A 20001-nucleotide genomic window follows, 5' to 3' on the forward strand; every position below is an offset into this window, starting at 1 on the left:
ATTACAAGCAAATCACTTTGCAATCAGCCATCATTGGTGATTACGGATGACATCGCTTTAGCCGGAATAGACTGGCTACCTCTGCGATCTAGCGCGCTCCACAATGTAGACCCTCGTGTTTTAAGTCTACTATGGCCACGCTGGGATTAAATCTATTGTAGTTTTGCTCCAATTTTATGCTTGATCATGCACACTTGGTGATTTGAAATATTCGAAACCTATGTTTGAAAAATGATCGTATTTATAGGACAATACTATCAGATTGCTATTTTCGAATATTAGTGGTGCTATAGTGCTATATTCGAATATTCGCAAATGCCTAGAAGAGAAACCAAATTATCATGAATTCGATCATTTCCTACGGTTCTCCCAAAACAATTACAACTTTTAAGTTTCCGCAGCATGTTCCTCTCAAAGAACACAGTACACGTACGAACCTTACTAACGCGTCCACGCACTTTTAATTGTCCCTGCACATCAGAACCCTTGACATATCCAATATTGTCTCCAAATTTTATTGTGCTGGCTCTGACGGTTCTCTAAAAAAAAGTCATCGACATATGGAGCGGGCTTCTTGCGCAGGATCCCCCACCACATGTAGTCGCACAAACAGCCACGCTGCAAAATTGGAAACAGAAATAATAAAGGCATTTCGTAACTCACGTTATTCCGCCATGTTGGCCGGAATGAAAATCGTGTGTCCCGGCGACCACTTCGATGTCGAAATATGTTATCCCTCTGCACGAAAATGGACACAAGGCACTCAGCAAACCGCGTCGATTAACAACGAAACAATTCAGTCGACCGGCACCTTCTCTCTCTCTTTCTTTTTCTTTTTTTTTTTGGCGCACTTCTCCATTTTAACAAAGTATTAATTATGGACGCGCCACTTCCGATACTGCAAGCCAGTCATCCTACTTACAGTCGAGTATACTTCATAGTTATTCATCACTGTTCAATTCAGCTAATATGAATTAATTATCTTAAGTTACTTTGCCGGAAGGCTTATGTGATTAACTCATATTCAACGTGGATTTCCTCGAGCTGAAATTCGCGTAATTCCCATAGAATACCACTTCCCTCTTTCCCCCTCTCTTATACTAAGCCCTAAAATCGATCGGAAAACGACTCGATTTTAGTCTGGTAATGGGCCTCCCTATAAACAGAAAGCACGAAAGATAAGGAGCTCATCTTGCACCTCAAATAAAAGTAGGTATTGGATGCTTATATTTAATACCCTTCTTTTCTGTATAGCATTTTCATTCCTTCCCCTTCTTTTGATCTCTAACACAGCCGCCTGTCTCTCTATGCTCTTGCTCTATGGTTTGCTCTGTTGCATGGTCACATAATAAGCGTAATAGTTTCCATACCGGTAGGTGCAGAGATTACAGCGCTTTATTACATGGTGAACCGCGACGTACCGCAAATGTATACCAGATGAGTAAGATGACGCGGGACCGGCGAGGTTAAACAGGTGGGATCCGATAAGGACCATGAGGCTTTGGCTGAAACCTGATAAATGCCACTTACAAGAATGTCATGCTTGAGATTGACTTAGATATAGTGGTCAAACTGTTCCTACAGATTCGTAAAGCCCTCGCTACTATTCGTTTGCGTGAGCTCACCAACCCACATGCACGCTCGACTGAAGGATGTAGTAGTCGTATATTACTCTATTTTTCTTTCAGTTCGCGCCATAGCATATTTCCACAGGATCGCCCGAGCAAAGCGCCCTGCCACACGCAGCACTGACCTGAGTCCGTACGTGAGGCATGGCTTCTCGGTGCCGAGCCAGAAGTTGTCCGAGATGCAGGCGAAGTCGATGCCATCGAAGAACTTGCTCTTGCCGTCGGACCGTAGGTAGGGCACGATGCCCTGAGAACCGACCTCCTCCATGCCTTCGTACAGGAACTTCGAGGGCAAGAGGACAGTAATCGTCATCGGAGAATCTCGAAAACGCAGCACGGCACAGTAAACTCGCGCAACGTTCGTCAGTGCATATAGTTACGAAGTGATGGGTCACGTGAACAGCGTTGTCGCCAGAACGCGAAGTGGTGTCCCTGTGAACCATGCGGGGCTCGAAAGTCTGGAAGCAAAACGGTTCTCACTCTCTTGAGATCCTGACCTCTATGATTATTTTCGACCTACAGGGGTTCTTTAGCCCCATCCCTACCAAGGATAAGCGATAGTCATCATTTAAATTTGCATCGCTCCTGCCGAGGACCGAGCTGGGCCCGTTCGAACTAAAACGTGCAAGCACAGGTCCAGCTTCACCGCGCTAAGCTTAAGCTTCACTACCTACGTTTCTTTTTTCAATATTGCACGACAGGTGTCACGAAAGAGCAGCACGCTTTTGTACTGGCAACTAGCTTTCTAAAATGTTGACATCGTCTTGTAGGGGTTCTGAGTTTTCTCACAAAAAAAGATGCAAATCCTCAACTGCTCTTACGTTACGGCGTGTTGCTTGCCACATCGCCAAGTACATTCCGCCAACTGCTAAATGGCAAAAGCTATCAAGCAGTTGCTCCGTGTGGTCATAAGGATCGTCAAGTCATCGGAAGAGAAGCGCTCGGAAGGAAACCAGGACCTGGTAGGAAGAACGCTGCGTGGCGCTAGTTACTTCTTGTTTTGAATTATACCACACAGGGGCCAGCTTTTAGAACTACCGAAGCCACGGGCGTTTATCAAAGCCGTAGTATCGCTCTATTATAGTGCAAAGAACACACCTTTTCAGCTAACCTTGTAGTTTTGAAGTTCCACAGTGTTTTACTCGTACTGGGGCTAAGCAAGCTTTCAGTTTATTATTTCTTTTTTCAAAATATTTTAGGAGTATTGCTCTGAAATTAAGGTTTTTCGTAGTATTTGGTTTCGCTTTTTCTTATCATTTATATTTTCTGAACAAGTAAACACAATCGCCTTATTTGGATCGTTTTTTGCAGAGAGAGCTTGGTGGTGAAAGTGGTTTAAGGTTCGCATAAACCGGTAAACCGCGCGAGACGCGTTTGTAGCGTATTTGCAGCACGCCGCGGCATCGCCTGCCGTCGGTGCGTCGCTGCGCACGGGCTCTGGTCGCGGCCCTGGAAGTGTACCTTGAGGTATACGCGTTTATCAGTAACCACGTGATGCACATTTCGTCCGCAATAACTGTGCGTTCACCGAACCGTGCGATGTGAACGCTCCGGCGCCGGACAACGTCGAGCTGTAAGTTCGTCAGAAGTATGTTCCACACACCTGCGGCTTTAAGGAGGAAGCCGTACCTTGGTAGTTCCTGTCGAAACACAGGTGAACGCAACAATCGCCTTGGTCGGCATCCACTTGAGCCAACTCGATGAGGTCAACTGCCAAGGGATGCCTATTGAATGTATAGTCGGTGACAGCCTAAGAATTGCAATTATGTGAGCCTTGACCAACTCGAGCACAATTTGCGCAGACGCGCCAGCCAATTAGGTTCGCGTATTTGCCTGACGTCAAGTGGTTTGGCGTGTTTACAACTACTGTTGCTTTTCTTTTTCGTACAGATCATTCTCTGTGTCTCTGGTCTCAGGATGAAACCTCAAAGTCTGATACAAATTTAATAGGTGATCTTGGTATCACTCTCAGCCATAGCAAGCATTTTAGCTTGAAACAACTAGCTTTTATATTACAATTAGTCTAGCATATATATTGGCATAACGAAGTCATTAAGCTGTAAGCGAAATCCAGCATGCTCGGCTCTCTTTCAGAGGTTAAAATAAAATGCACTAAGTTTTTCTAGGCGGAGCTTGATTCTAATTGTTACGTTGTCACGGACTATAGGTAGCAGATTTTCTTTATATGGCATAAATTTTACACAAAAACTGCTGAAAATAAAAAAAATGGAGGCAGAATTTACAAACCTTTATTTGCCATTGTTCGGCCGTTTTCGCTAATGATATGCCCGGGAACAGGATTGGGCGAATTTTTTTCTTAGGAACAAATGTAGCGTAAGATTTTTTTTTATGAATACGAGCTCAGGAGTGTAACGTAAACAGTTTGGTAAATCAGCAATTAAAAAGAAGGCGCTTCTCTAAACTACATGTTTAGAGTAATGATGATGACTATAATGACTTCGGGGCTACTATAGCGGATAAAGCTAATATGCTATGCCCCGCTCTTAACAATCACCAACAGTTGGTGAAAAGCTCCTTCGCGTAATTCCCGTAAATAATGTGCAATGATTTCAAGTAAGCTGCGAGCTAATATTTTATACTGGTCCGCTTCATACGCATAAAGAAATGCTTCTTGTGCTTCAGCCTTTATATTGTTTATTAATTTGTTTTTATTTGGGTGTAGAAACATGAGAATATAAGCTACATCAGAGCTAACTATCCCAATGTCCCAAATTGGTTACTCAGGCGACAATAACGAAATAATTTGGGACAATGTTATGTCCTCGCAAAGTTGAGGATCTTAATTCAAGCTCCGCATCCAGCAATAGGTAAAATCTAGTTTTGTTTAGATGCACAAATGCAACAATTTCCAATCAAATCTTGGTTAAATGGTTGCCGTAAGAGAGCCTTCCTATGGTTCACGTGTATTTACATAGATAAATCCAAGCTGACTTCACGCGCAAACGCTTCTTCTTGAAAACATAAGCGTTTTTTTTTACTCCTGATCGGAAAGCGGCAACCATGACTGGACGTCGAACTAGCGACCTCGCGCCGCAGGTAAGTAGAATGTTGTGGCCGCTCACCCACTGAGTCACCTTGGCGCACAGTAGCCCAGGCCTATCGCGCACCTTAAGCTGAAGAAAAGATATAACGCACCATAAACTTAGTTTACACGAACTCAACGTGAGCGAATCGAGTCAGAAGTCGAGCTGACACCACCCTACCCGACAACGTTTACAAGCATCTTGCCAGACGGGTTGGTTTTTGTCAACCCATGCGGACGGGCTGAAAGAATCGTCTTGACGCTCGGCTCGATCCGCTAGCGTTTAGGTGAATCCAACGACTGCATTTCCGCTTGAAAAGCCGACTCGACTCGACTTTATCGGATTCATGTAAACGAAGCTACACACACATAGACAAGGACGAACGAAGGAACAAACGCGGTGGCTGGAGCAATTAAGTCAGCGTCAGTTCGTGTCTGTTCCTCTGCCTGCCCTAGTCCGTGCTGCACTGCGTCTTTCCTTAAGCACAATGAACCGTCATTCCCCCCAGCGGGTCTTATTGAGCGTACCTTGAGGTTGACCGGCAGAGGCACTCCGGCCTTGTTGTAAGCGTGCAGCGCCCAAACCATGGCGAGCGCCGGTCCCTTGTCGTCGGAGCTACCACGGCCGTACAGCTTGCCGTCGCGCTCTTGAAGCACGAATGGGTCGCTCACCCAGCCGTCGGACTGTGCACCGAGCCGAAACAAAGAAATTACTGTCTTGTAAAAACGTCCGATGATGTGTATAATACAGCTTGCAGGCTGTCCCACAGAGGCCCGTCTATGGGCTCGAGTAGCATTCTGAAATGCGTACTCCTTTACGATCGGAAGGGTCAATAGCCCACTTTGTGACTTGTGCGAGTGCAGCAAAGCGATCGGGCACCTTCTTTGCGAGTGCCCTCATTTCAACCAGCAAAGAAGAAGCCTTCTTAGCCCCGCTGGACCAAATGGACAAGCTTCCGCTCTCGATGAATAAAATTCATGGAAACCGGCCAACACGATCATCATCGCGAGCCACTATGAAGGCGCTGCGGTATTATTTGAATGACAAGGTACTGTGTGACAAGTCGTGGCGATGCATTACGTGACGTCGCATGCATTATATTAGTGGGGCATTGACACTGTGTATAACTATGGGGTGCCTTTACAGATTGTGTGACAGCGCCTACATGGAAAGTTGTGTATTGTTCTTATTTCTTTTCTTCTTTTTATCTCGTATATCGCATCCTATTCCCCCTTCCCCGGTACAGGGTAGCCAACCGGATATATCTTCTGGTTAACCTTCATGTCTTTCTTTTGGTATTTTTTTCTCTCACGGCAGAAAATACATGGACGAATTCGCACGACTCTTGCAATTATATCCCTATGCGGCCAAGCTCAGTGTACTATAATATGGCGAGTAAGTGCAAGTTAAAACACGTTGGCGGGCTAGTTGGTTAGAATCCATGGTAGAGTGTATAAGCGCGACTGGACGAGGACGTAGAAAGAAACAGATACACAGACACAGCGCTTGCACTTGCACAGTGCAGCGAACACTTGCACAGTGCAAGTGTTCCATAGTGTTTGTTTTGAGAGCACCATTACCTCTACAGTCTGGAAGAACCGGAAATATATGCTCAGCATTTTATCGTTCGTCACATCGCCCAAATAACACTGCTGCATTGTATCATAGTTAAATATTGCTATCTTAAACAAAAGATAATTTAGGGAGGTGTACACGACACGAGCACCATCTTTCTCACGACATTGCAATTGGGTAGTATACTGCAGAAACGTGGATTCATGACTTGAGTCTTGAAAGGTCAGGCGTGGAAGACGAGGAAGCAAAGGTAAAGAAAAGTGCAGCTCAACTCGTCTTCCTCTCGTGTCCGTCTCCTTCAACGCCTAACTTTTCATGCCTTAAATTCTTAGAAACTCGATCATAGTTATCTCGTTTTAAATACAAAGGACGTTCCCAAAGAATTCCTGTATCCTGCATAAGCAGACAGCACCTGTCATATATACCGGCTATTTAGCAGTTGTGGTTTCTCTTTTCTCGATATCTACTCTATTACTTTACTCAGTACTTTGTCCGGCGCATCGCGTCTATTGATAAGGCGCACTAATTTTGGTTCTTGTATCGTTAACTCATTTTCGTTCATTGCCCCGCGCGTTTCACATGAGACCTATTATTTGCCTTTGCATCACCGGTTCCACAGTCTCTGGCTTCCTTTCTGATTTTCTTGTAAATCTCAAGTTTGTTGCCCAAATATTGTGGTTTTTGCAAACGACGCATAAATTTTGCATACTATTTGACGCATTATCAAAACTCATTCGTTGCACACTGTGCACTATTCCGTACCTAACACTTTCTTTCCTACAGATACATCTTCAAATTTACTATTCAAATGCGAATTCATTCTTCAACTAGCAAAGCGGCCAGCTTGACAGCGCTGTTCGCTGGCGTCCAATAACCGATACAGAAAAAAATTATCGCTAATATGTTGTTTATACATAGAAGAAGACGAGTCAACAGTGGTCGACATCGGAGTAAGACAAGGTCTTCCATTATTCGTATACCATGTGCTTTTATGTTCCATGTTTTTTCCATGTTTGATATTCGGGAGTAAAGTGCACTCCCCCAGCAGACCTTGCCTTTATTCGATGTCAACCGCTGTTGAGTCGCCTTATCTTCAGCTGCACCCCCTCTCCCTGCTTTAGTACTCTTACTCTTACATAGAGCCCTTTGCTCTCATTTCTAGGCTGCACTTATCTCCTGGATAGGCCCGCATATTTCGGTGAGTAAATCCACGCTTCCGGTTCCGGTTTTAGGCGCGCTCAGTTTGAACGAGCGTATTTGGGTCTCATTTCGTCCTCTTTTTTTGCTGATTATGTATCATTACTGTTCCGTACATAGCTCCACCGCAGCTTGGCGCTTTATTGTTCTTTGTTCCAAGCTTAATCCTCAAGCCTTTTCCGTGGTCCTACGTGCACTACAAGGTCCAAAATTGCTTAATTTACTATGTGAAATTGGTTAGATACCCCGATGTCAGAAACCCCAAATTGATCTGAACTCGCCAAGACATTCAAAAAAGAAGGGCCGCTTTCAGCCAGTTTTCCTTCTCTCTCTCTCTCTCTCTCTCTCTCTCTCTCTGACTGCGTACCGCGTGGTGCCACGCCTGATTATAAGCAGCACTCAACGTGGACACAACCGTTCCAAGCCAACAGGACGAACCATTTTCGCGGGCTGCACGTCCAGGTGTGCGTACATGCACACCGTCTTCTTGTTGGCGTCATCCCCGTGGCTGCCCAGCAACAACGGAGGAAAGGGCAGCGTCGTGCCGTCGGGGAGGGCCTGGTCGCCCAGGGGCTGCATGTCCACGCGCACGCCTTCGGCCTCCATCATCTGGTGATGGCGCGTGAGAAAGGTTTCGTTACATAGGACAACATGACGAAGGGCAAACTTTACACTGTTTGCGGACGCAATATACAATTTGAAGGGCAGCTGCTGAGGGGCCCCTCAATAAGTCCCTTCGGAAAGTTTGACTATAAACTCTAGGAGTTATGAAGCGGCACCAAGGTCGCGTTCGAATAAAAAGACAGGGAAAAAGGAATGCAGAGAGGATAAAGTAAACAAAATAACTATTTGCATTTATAATATAGAGCGACTAGGTAAGAGTTATCGATAGCTCTCTTGTGTAGTGACTTCCTTGAAACGGTTTGTCACGCAGCCCGGCACATCCGCACTGTTAGTGTTATAGGTCATATATTAAACATAGCGGCGCATTTCTAACGGCGGTTATGCGCGTTTTGGGCTTCGCAGGAACCCTCTATGTTACTCGCCCTGCTGCGGCCTATTTGTGCGCTGTAGGTGTCATGCGTGTGACATGGAATCGCTATGTGTGACGTCACCTCGACGGCTGGTCGAGCGGCTTCTCTGCTACGAGCGCGCAGGCTTTTGTTTGAACGTCGGCTGTTTCCGCCACGTGCATTAGTGTAACGCATAGCAGATACGATTTCCACCGCTTGATCTATGCACCACGCTTGTCCATTTACAGTGCACAAACCTAATGAGGGGCCATTTAATAGTGCTAGAATCAGCCCTTTGTGTGCGTAAGAAAGCGTCCGCGCACAGCTGGAAAGAACTATAGTTGTGGGAATGGGACGAAAGTTTACCATAATATAGAAGTCGTTCAGGTAGACCTGTAGGTAAATTTGCTCACTGGGGATACTGTGGAAATTTATCTAGTTTTTCTTGTGGCAAGTAATAGCCACCTGGATGTTTGAGGCAGTTGTTTTTATGGAGTGAGCATGAGTTCGTTCTGGACAACACTGCAAGGAAGTAACGCGTGTGCGTTGCAGAACATAGAACACACTGAACGAATTGTAATAATGTAGGTCAATTGAGGGTGTCACAAAAAAAAGTGTAAAAGTCTCACTGCATGCGGCACAGATCGCGGAGAGACAAGAAACAACAACTCCATAAAAACTAAAAATCACATAGCAGTGAAAAATTTGCATCAATACGAGATTCAGTGCACAGCAGTGGATTATTATTCAAGTGTTTGGGAAAACTAGGGGAGGCGCAAGAACTTAACAAATTAGCGCTACAGGGTTCGCTATAACACCTTACGAAAGAGAAATTAAATTAGGAGTTACCTCCAAGAGCGAGGAAAGAAAGATGTGCCGAAAATTTGCTAAGGCATAGTTGCATTCCTGTGGGAGCCAATATACGCATTCGAGATTGCTTTACGAAATCGAAAATATTTAATTAGACGCATTCATCCGAGTGAGGTGCACTCAGAGGCTGAGGCGGATGAGAGATTGCTCAAGCAGCATCTGTCGCGGTATTCAAATAGTGTTCAGAGTGAGCTGGATACAGTGACGTAGGCAGAATGTTTTTGTTTGTTTGTTTGTTTGTTTGTTTGTTTGTTTGTTTGTTTGTTTGTTTGTTTGTTTGTTTGTTTGTTTGTTTGTTTGTTTGTTTGTTTGTTTGTTTGTTTGTTTGTTTGGAGCATGCGATCACGGCAATGGAAAGGGTAGGGAAGGAGGGGGACGCTGCGCAAGCGGCATACTAACACGGAAAATTTGGTAAGGACCCGTGCACGGTGTGCCATCCCCTGGCTACGCCATTGGCTGGATAATATTTGGAACTAAGACGCTCGCACGTAGAACTACTGATATAGTGTTCCTCTATATATGCTTTTTTACCTATACATTACCTATATATGAATCCTGCTACACGTTAATGACCACGTGACAGTTTTTTCTCTAGGCCATACATTAAACGCTTGCCTTTTTGACCATGTGCATGGCTTTCACAATATCGTCACGGTGAGCTCTGTCTGCCGACACGCTGGGAATGGCCACGAGTTCCTTGAGCGATTGTAGCATGGCGTCTCTGTTCTCGTCTATCACACTGAAAAGAAAAGTAACACGGGCACAAAGACAGGGGTTTATTACACTGCAATAGAGATACACTATAAAATCTTGCTGTGTGAAACTTAATTTGAGGAAATAAAGCACTCTGCCAACCAACTACAAAGACTAAGAGAAGTTAATCGAGCGCATTCTGGAGTGCGTAGACATGGAGGAAAAAAATACCCATAATTACCGCGATTTGGTAGCGTTGCTTTTTCCGATGCAATTGCTTGTCCCGCTTTTCACACGTCTGTCAGTGATTGGAGCTACGCTCCACCAGCGTTATCAATGAGGTCAGCCGACTGAGAACGGTGTATGATAGCAGTAGCATAGAGTCGAGCGGGAGGCACCGCTACAAATTCGCTGCCTAGGATGGAGCATCGAAGCCAAACGAGTCGGCTGAGTCCACGCGCTCTGACGACATCACGTCAGAATGCGTGATAGGTTTAAGGGTTTCCGCTCTGCATGCATTGCCGTGACAGAGCAGCTGAACAAGTGTGCATCGATTAGAAACTACACCGGCAACCAAACATTCTCGGCCAGTATACGTTGAGTCTTAAAGCTCACGTGTTTGTTCGACTTATCGAGAGCAAATGAGAAAGGGAACGACTTCACGTAAGGTTAGGTGGAACCCTTATCAATCACCGTGAATGGTGGATGGCAAGAGTGGCATAGAATCTGCGGAAGCCGTCGCTATAAAATCACGCCCTTGGCTTGCCAAGGCATAATTTCCTCCGAGCTGAGGTGGCTACAATGGCGCCTGATCAAGAATGACGACATTCCTGATAGGAATCATGCATTCAGTTCTATTCATCGTTGTCACAGTGTAACGATGTTTCCCATAAGGTGCTCGGACGCACGGATGGATGGTTTGATGAATGCTGCGTCTTTGTACTTGGGTAACGACAGGTGTCACATTGCCATATAAGGTATATCGTCCTCCTCCATCAATCATCAAGCCTATTATCGCTTGTGTATACCAAGGCAATTGTCTCGCGATGGATTTCAAATCCCAAGGGTTATTAGATTTCAGGGCTTGCCTGCGGAGCTCCATCCAGTTAGCTCCAGAAAAACATCCGTTTTTCGTACAGTACTTAGTACTCCGGCAACTGCTGTTATAGTATTTTACCTCCTCTTTCATGGTTACTTGAGTACACTGTGATCCAATTCCACCCATTTAGCTCCTGAAAAACACACGTGTCCAGTACCTAGTCTTACTTCCTGTTCCAAGGTTTCTTAAAAGCCGGTACTGTACTTCGGCGTTAGAATGGAAAAATTGACTTTGTCGTTTTAGCATATTCTCAGGTGAAAGGCGTCACTTCCAACAATCGCCATCCGTTTGTTTGGAGGTGGCGCCTTGTGTATGTGTCGCTTTCTTGTGCGTGTCGTCGCCTACGTGCCTTTAACCTCAGAATCTAGTTCGACGTCCATGTTTTCTACCCAGCTACGTCGTGTTCTCCACTGACTATCACTGGCACTATCACTATAGCATTGCAGTACTAAAGGTACCCAAAAGCTTTCACGGGTCATCAGCTCTACAGCGTTTGCCTCAATCGTTCTCCGCACTGAAGCTTCTTTTTTTTTCCGCCCTCTTGCATTCCAAATATTTACCACGCTATGTTTCCCTGGATTGCACGATCGACATTCGGCGCGCTCTGGTGTCATCGGCATGTATAAGTAATATATACCGTGAAAAGGTGCATATATACGGTCCAGTATATGAAACTGGGATTTACGTTGCATGAACGACAAATGGGGCCAAAAATTTTTTCATGTGTCATGCACTCAAAAAACACCTACGTATCTATTTTCGACGGTCTCAGACACTGTTTATTGTCACGCCCGCTGTCCTTCGACGCCATTTTACCCGGTAGTGCCACCCACGTGCATGCAGTCCGCCATATTGAAACTTAATCCACAAAGTGGTATGTATACCTAAGCTTGAAAATCTTCTCAATTATCCCCACCACGGCGGACGCATTTCGATGAAGGTGAAATGCGAAAACACCCGTGTATTTATATTTAGGTGCACGTTAAACAACCACAAGTGGTCCAAAATTTCGGAGCCCCCCACTACGGCGTTCCTCGTAATCAGGTCGTGGTTTTGGCACGTAAAACCCCACAATCTAATTAATATTTTTAATATTTTCAGTTCGAACGCAGCAAGTGAATGTCATGCGCTAGAGTCTGTAAAAGCTTTTCCCGTTATATAAGAGAGATTGTCACAGCGTTTGCTATTTTAAGCCGCAAACGCTGCGCTTTGTTTCGCTGGAGCGTTCGTCCACGTTTTTCGTGTTTCTGTAAACGCGTGTCGCTGTAACTGGCCGTTTGACGTGTGACGTAGCGCATTTATCGATAGTCGAACGTCAAACGTTTCAGCAAAGCGTTAACCGTCTCTAAACTTACCCGCCGCGGTTGCTCAGTGGCTATGGTGTTAGGCTGCTGAGCACGAGGTCGCGGGTTCGAATACCGGCCACGGCGGCCGCATTTCGATAGGGGCGAAATGCGAAAACACCCGTGTACTTAGATTTAGGTGCACGTTAAAGAACCCCAGGTGGTCGAAATTTCCGGAGTCCTCCACTACGGCGTGCCTCATAATCAGAAAGTGGTTTTGGCACGTAAAACCCCATAATCTATGTCTCTAAACTTACCGTTCCTGCACCAGCCAGCTGTTATCTGCGGATTAGCCGTAGCGCACGTACAACTGGCACTTTGGCAGAATTGGTGACGGTTAACAGTGGCACGAAAGAAATAAAAACGCGTAACGTTAAGAGACGGGAAAAGAGCGGTGTGTATGAGAGAGCAAAGGGGGTAGCCGATATTGTAGTTGGCATTAACAGAAAAAAATATTGAGCTGGGCAGGCCATGCAGCGCGTATACAGTAGATAACTGGTGGGCCATTAGAGTTAAAGAATGGGTGCCAAAGGAAGGGAAGCGCAGTCGAGAACGGCAGGAAATTGGGTGGTGTGATGAAGTGAAGAAATTTGCAGGCGCAAGTTGGAGTCAGCTAAAGCAAGGTAGGGATAATTGGAGATCGTGGGAAAGGTCTTCATCCTGCATTGGACGTAACAATACAATGATGATGATGAAGAAGAAGATTGACATGAATTAGTGCTGAAACGTTGTTCTTTCTTGGAGGTCCCTTACCGTAAACTGTGGTTTTACATACCTGAATATTTTTCCTAGTTCGTCGGGCATACTGTTTGGCGCCATTGTGTCTCACAGTAGTCTCCTGTGGTCCGGTATAGTGAGTCCACGATGAGTCGAGAAAGGTGCCTTGAATATAAAAGAAATGCCTGCGGTCACAACTGGTTCTCTTTCTCCTATTCCATGAAAACAACATTCACGTTTCCTTCATTCACTGCGCGCTCTCTGGATGATGAATTCCTATCCTGAATTGACTGCTAATACAGGAAAACATGTGGTATTCAGTGTTTGCTTACCGGTCTTTGGATTCTAATAACGAGTGCGCTGGCTCCGCTGGTAACCCAAACTGATGAGAATCAAAGGAAAGGTACGCCTGAAAATTCCTTGCGGAGCAGGCGATGCGCAGTATGCGAAACCTCGCAAATCAACAAATGCCTTGAGGCCGCTCCTGAAACGAGCGGCAGGTGCACCCGTCGTCGTAACTTACCGCGGCTATTGGTGCACAATTGGGATCAAAAATATGCAGCCCACTGCTCCGGGCGCAGGAGTGTCTGCGGGCCCACACCGCGGCGCTGCTATCTCCATCGGGCTACATCGGGCGTCTGCTTTGAGGGTGCACCGAGTGACGACAAACTTCGCCCTCACCATGGCCCTCGCACTCGGGCGGCCAAGTCACGCACTTGATAAATTTTAAGTGCGGCGTTAGACTGTTTCGTAGCTGACGGTCAGTCGGAAAGAGCGTTCGTCAGTGCGCGTTTGCCTTACTCCCCGCAACGGCTCCGGCAGGTGGTGGTGGTGGTGGTGAATTGTAGCAACAGGCGGGTTTATCCTGACGATCAAGGCCGGCAATTGCTCCGTCCGAGCGTCTCGCACAATACCGCTGAAGGGTTTCACCATATGTCTATCAAACCAGTCTCTCGTAAGAATTCGATGAGGAGACGTGAAGTTTCTTTGCGGGCTATAACTGATCCCTCGGGAAATATAAGGTGTTGCAGGCGCGCATGCGGAAGGCCCTTGTTTTGCAGATTCTTCAGGAGAGCGTCTCTTTCATCTTGGAATTGCTGGCAGGACCAAAAAAAGTGTTCAATGTCTCCTGTCTCGTTGCATACCGGAGAATTGATTCGCCCCGTCTTAAATAACCAGGCCGGTGTATTAGCAGATCCTGTCCTTATTCGATATAGAAGTGAGGCTTCCTCTCGGTGCAATCTCTTGGTTACGCAGGGCATATGCGGTGGAACCCAAAGCGACGCAGAGTGATTTCGAATGTCAGATTTTTGCACTTGATTACTCTTTGAAAACTTGATTTTGGGAGGATGATAGAGCGCTGCGTATGCAAGCGCATCAGCTTTTTCGTTTCCTGAGATACCAATGTGGGAGGGAAACCACTGAAACTTTACTGTGAAGCCTTTGTTGCTGAGTTCTTTCACGATGGCTAGTGATTTGCGTGGGAACTTGAGGGATGGCAAACCACGGTATACTTGTTGTAATGCGGCCTTTGAGTCCGTAAGGACAACCACATTCTGCGGAGGCAAAGTCTTTAGTTTGCGCAGAGAAGAAGCTATTGCTACGCCTTCCACAACTGTCGACGAGGTTATACAGTCCAGACGGCCAGACCACGTATATGTTAGAGAGAGAATATAGAATGCAGCTGCGCAGCGGTCTTCGTCTGCCTTGACAGAGCCATCTGTGTTTACTTGTAAGTGATTCGGGTAAGTCGTGTTCAGGTGTTTCAAGGCTCCAAGAATTGGCTTCTGCAGATGGAATGCAGCTCTTTGATTGCAATCGTGGTACACTTAAGTTGCATGTGATGTCCTCGAATGTCCAGGGTGGTTCTATCCTTTCCCTCTGTCTCGAGCAGCGCAATCCTAACACGCGAAGCGTGTTCAATGCTGCATAAAAATGTGAGCGTGGCATGTTACCTATACGTCGTAAGAAGGCTCTACCGGGCGTAGACCCCCGCAGGGGCGTCTGCGTCAGCAGGCGTTTGGTGTGTTGCGACACCACGTACCCGAGCACACGAGGGTTGGACCCTCCCGCGCGTAGCAGTGCACGGCTTAGCCGTATCCGGGGAAAAGCGGATCCTGGGGGTTGAGCCAATGCCGGGTGTTTGGACCTTTACGGCCCCCCGGTGGCGGCAACACACCTCTTTGGCCTCTGCTTCACATAGACGGCACCCCCGGACTGACCCACACGGGGGAAATCGGTAGTTGCCTTTTCCTGTCTCTGTTTCCCTACAACCTTCGTCTTTTCCTTACTTTTCACCTTTCCTGTCTCCTTCTCATTTCTTTATTACTTCCGACCTTCCTGGCAGCAAGGGTTAACCTTCTGTGAGTAACCAGCCTTGGTTATGCCATATTGGGTTATAGTGGCAACGTACAGCTGGCGTTTGCAGGCCCTGTTTTTCAGGCCCTGCAGCGTCCCCTTGTTGGACTCCATGGTGGGTGGCTAGCGTTGCTGCTGAAAACTACACGTCCACACATGGTTGCTTCCTTCCCTCCACTACCTGATCGCCCTCAGAAAAGAGGGCGCACCGATGAAGTCTTCCTGTTTTTTGGCCGCCAAAAAGAATCCTTCCCGCGTTTCCATGTGATTCACTCTGCGAAACCCAGATAAACCAGTACGAACAATCTCACCCTTCCTTGTAGAAGTCTTTGGTCTTGGTTATAAGGCGTCGAGGATGGCAAGCGGTGATCTCCTCTTGGAGCTCCGAAATCAAAAACAATATGAAAAATTGTCAAAACTAGTGTCATTTGGGGAAACCCAAATAATTATAACCCCGCACCACACGATGAACACCACCCGTGGTGCTTTCTCTGACGATGACTTGATGGAGCTCACTGAGGCTGAACTCTTGGAGGGCTTCAGTGACCAGAATGTTATCAAAGTTAAACGAATTAAGATGAGGCGAGATGGAAAAGAGATCAAGACGAAACACCTGATACTGACCTTCGGCTCAAGTGTCCTTCCCGAGTCCATCGAGGCCGGTTATATCAAACTTCGTGTTCGGCCATACGTTCCCAATCCTCTCAGATGCTTTAAGTGCCAACGTTTCGGCCACAGTTCACAGAACATTCGAGGCCGGCTGACTTGTGCCAAGTGCAGTGACAATGAACATTCCTCCGAAACGTGCCAGAGCACTCCACATTGTGTTAATTGTGATGGCGAGCATGCCGCATACTCGCTGTCGTGCCCGTCTTGGAAAAGAGAAAAAGAAATCGTAACGGTTAAAGTAAAGGAAAATATAAGTTTCAAGGAGGCACGCAGGCAGGTATCCTACCTGCCGAAGAAAACTTTTGTCGATGTGGCGCGTCAGGGGGCAGCGTCACAACGGCCTCCGGCGGCTGTCCGACCCACAAGCAGTGAGTCGGCAGTTACACCATCTGCCCCCGCGGTGGTTGCAGCTAGCGCTGCTCCGTCAACTGAGGAGAAGGGACCATCCACCCCGAAGGTGGGCGCTGCCGAGGCTGCCCCAATCTCCACGGCTCCTACCAGCGCTGGCAACAGCCGGCGCAGCCAAATCCCTCAGGGAGCCCCATCGTCCTGCGGGCTGGTGGGCGCAGGGGTCTTGCCTTACGAGGCAGGACTCTCACGGAAAACTTCTCGCTCGCAAGAGCATGTGTCCGGTGCCTCACAAGAGGCAATGGACACTACACCTGTCCTCACGGCGCGCCAACCGCCTAAGGAGTGGCGAGAGTCCCTCGAACGCTCCAGAAAGGGCAAGACCCCGATTACAGGGCCTCGAAAGAGCTCTGTAATCTAAGCACGTCGGTTTCCGTACACACAGCACCTATTTACCTTTAACATGAATACACAAATCATTCAATGGTATGTCAGAGATCTTCTTAGGAACCTTGATGATGTGCAAGAGATTATCCACAAACACAATCCAAAAGTGCTGTGTCTACAGGAAACACACCTAAAACCACCACACACAAACTTTCTCCGACAGCATGTTACTTTTCGCAAAGATCGCGATGATTCAATCGCATCATCGGGCGGTGTTGCAATTGTAATTCAAAAGAGCATAGCATGTCAACATTTACAGCTCTGAACGGCCCTTGAAGCAGTGGCGGTTCGAGTTGTTTTGCTAAACAAGCTTATCACTATTTGCTCGCCTTATATACCCCCACACTACAAACTAAGCAAACATGAATTTCAGTCCTTCATAGATGAATTGCCAGAACCTTATGTTGTACTTGGGGATTTCAATGCGCACAACTGCCTGTGGGGTGACTCTCGTATAGATGCGCGAGGTCGTCTTGTTGAACAGTTCCTTTTCTCTTCTGGTGCGTGGCTGCTGAATAAGAAGGCACCCACATATTATTCTCTCGCAAACAGAACATTTTCTTCGATTGACCTCAGCCTAGTTTCCCCGTGTATACTGCCTGAACTCGAATGGGAAGTTATGAATCCTTACGGCAGCGACCACTTCCCCATACTGTTGAGAACATATAAAGAAAACAAATATCTACCACAGGCTCCTAGGTGGAAGATCGATACAGCCGACTGGGAGAAGTTCCGAACTCTCACTAGTATATCATGGAATGACATGTCTTATTTAGGAACTGATGCTGCTGTACAGTATTTTACAGCCTTCATTATAGATCCCGCATCTAAATGTATATCGGAAGTAAATGGCTTGACGTGTAAACGGCGCGTCCCGTGGTGGAACGACGATTGTAGGATCTCTCGAAAGGAACAAAACAAAGCGTGGGGGTTGCTACGCGCCTCCCCCACTGCGGAGAATCTTATCAACTTTAAAGAAGTAAAATCACAAGGCAGGCGAACCCGCCGACAGGCCAGAAGAGACAGTTGGCAGAAGTTTTTATCGGGTATCAACTCGCATACAGATGAGGCCAAAGTCTGGAACAGGGTAAATAGCACAAGAAGGCGACAAACGTACTTCATCCCTTTGGTAAACAGACAAGGCGATACCCTGCAAGACCAGGCTGATGCTCTCGGTGAACACTTCGAGCGCGTGTCTAGTTCTACACACTATTCGGAGAACTTCCTTAAATATAAAGCAATAGAAGAACTCAAGCCTCTGAACCGGTAGGTTAGTCAGCATCTGATTACTGATAAGGTCAGGTCCCACCGCACAGCGACGTTGGAGGCTGCTCATAGCTAGTTCCAGCTCTCTGAGTGCGAAAGGAGCATACATTAGAGACGACGATAGCGGCGGAGGCGGGTTGGTTGTGCCGGCTGACCTGCCGGAAGAGTAAATTTCAGCGAAGGCATTCGCAAGACAAGCGAGTGTCTTGCCTAACTTCAATGCTAGGGCTTCAAATGGTTTGTTTGTTCGAAAGTTTCCAGCAAGGTTATTAACGACCCACCATATCCTTAGAACTGGCGTTCATAGCGCTGACACTTGAAGCACCGAGGTGGTGTCTCAACGTAGTCAATGGTTTCGTGTCTTGTGCAGCCCAAGTTTATCTTCTCTGGACGGTCTGTATTTGAGCGAACGTAAGAACCACGGAGCTGGTTCGCCTGGACTCCCACTCGGATTCGGAAATTTGAACGCATCGCGTGACTCTCCTTGCATGGTAAACACCTTGTGGCTTTAGGTATACCAACAGTTCCTCGTCAGTGTACCACTTCGCTACTCCTCTAATAATGCACGTGTTTTGCAGATACGAATTGGGCACTCGTGCTGAGATTGCAGTCCCTGAGATTGACTTGCAGCTGAGAAGGGAATTCACATGCTCTTCTGTCTGTACATCTAGAAGCAGGGCTCCCTGAGCAGTAAATCGGCTCTTAACTGGCGATGCGCCAAGAATTTTTTCAATTTCTGTAGACAGAACAATGGCATTAACTTTTTTCAGGTCGGCTCCTTCTGTGGCAGGGGTAATAATCACTGGGATTCCGACGGTCCTCTTCTTGCGGTGACGCACAAGCCTGAAGCCTTCATCGTCCAGATCTGTGATGTCAGCTATGTCACAATCGTCAATAAGTGTAGACTCGTCGTCTGTTTCTGTAGCCTTGCATCGCTTAATGTCACGGTTACTCTCAGGGTCAGTCGGTGGCCTCTGACCCGGTGTCAGGTCAGGCGTGGTCATGACGGAGCTCTCGCCGCTACCAGATCGGGCTCTTCTGCAGGCTCCTATCGAAGCGACGGGAGTCGAAGCCCCCCCCCCCCCCCCCCTGCCTCCGGTATACGGAAGGTACCTTGGCGAGTCGTCCGACCTCTTCGACAAAGCTATTTGACAAAACGTCGAAAAATTGCAAAAGCACTAGGGAGCGAGACAGCAGTGCGACTGTTCGGCTAAGTGCACAGAACGTATATGTCCGATTTGGTTTCACGCTTCACGTTTACGTGCGCCTCGCGCCCGTGTGTGCCGCGCTTCCGTGCCTAGCGTTTGAACGGACGGCGCACGTGCATGCAGGCTCTCGACGAAAGACGTCATGGCAAGGCAATGATGCATACACTCTAAAACAAAATTAAACCCTTTGGGTTGTGTTTTGCCACACAACAATAAACATCATGTGTCTTGTCCGCATTTCCTTTCTTTAACGCTGCGAGCCCGGTACTTCCCAGTAACGAACTGAATGCGCGTTATCAGCATGACATAGCATTCCCGATAGGAAAGTAGCGGGCGCGGCGTTTTCAAGAAAGGAAACGCAAGCAAGGCAGATGACGATTATCGTTCCGTGGCAGATATACACCCCAAAGGGTGCACATACCTTTGTCTGAGAGTGTAGGAGTAGCAAGCAAAGGAGCCACCACTTTGTTGGTGTCAACGCCCGTCCTGACTAATGTTCCATTCTCCTTTAAGGTGAAATCGTTAC

General features: G+C 47.1%; 1 protein-coding gene across 1 annotated transcript in view; it reads right to left on the reverse strand.

Moving 5' to 3' along the window:
• Positions 1-13727, reverse strand: part of LOC135898842 (cytosolic non-specific dipeptidase-like) — a 31220-nt gene extending 17493 nt beyond the window's left edge. The window contains exons 1-7 of the mRNA XM_065428007.2: positions 13512-13727; positions 13238-13344; positions 9943-10066; positions 7883-8053; positions 5200-5355; positions 1754-1911; positions 664-738 (exon numbers count right to left, since the gene is read on the reverse strand). Coding sequence (XP_065284079.2) covers positions 664-738; positions 1754-1911; positions 5200-5355; positions 7883-8053; positions 9943-10066; positions 13238-13281 — 728 coding nt within the window. The 5' untranslated portion in view covers positions 13282-13344; positions 13512-13727. The remainder of the gene's footprint in view (positions 1-663; positions 739-1753; positions 1912-5199; positions 5356-7882; positions 8054-9942; positions 10067-13237; positions 13345-13511) is intronic.
• Between the last annotated feature and the right edge of the window lie 6274 nt (positions 13728-20001).

This window comes from Dermacentor albipictus, chromosome 3 (genome assembly GCF_038994185.2).
Source record: "Dermacentor albipictus isolate Rhodes 1998 colony chromosome 3, USDA_Dalb.pri_finalv2, whole genome shotgun sequence".
Lineage (NCBI taxonomy): Eukaryota > Metazoa > Arthropoda > Arachnida > Ixodida > Ixodidae > Dermacentor > Dermacentor albipictus.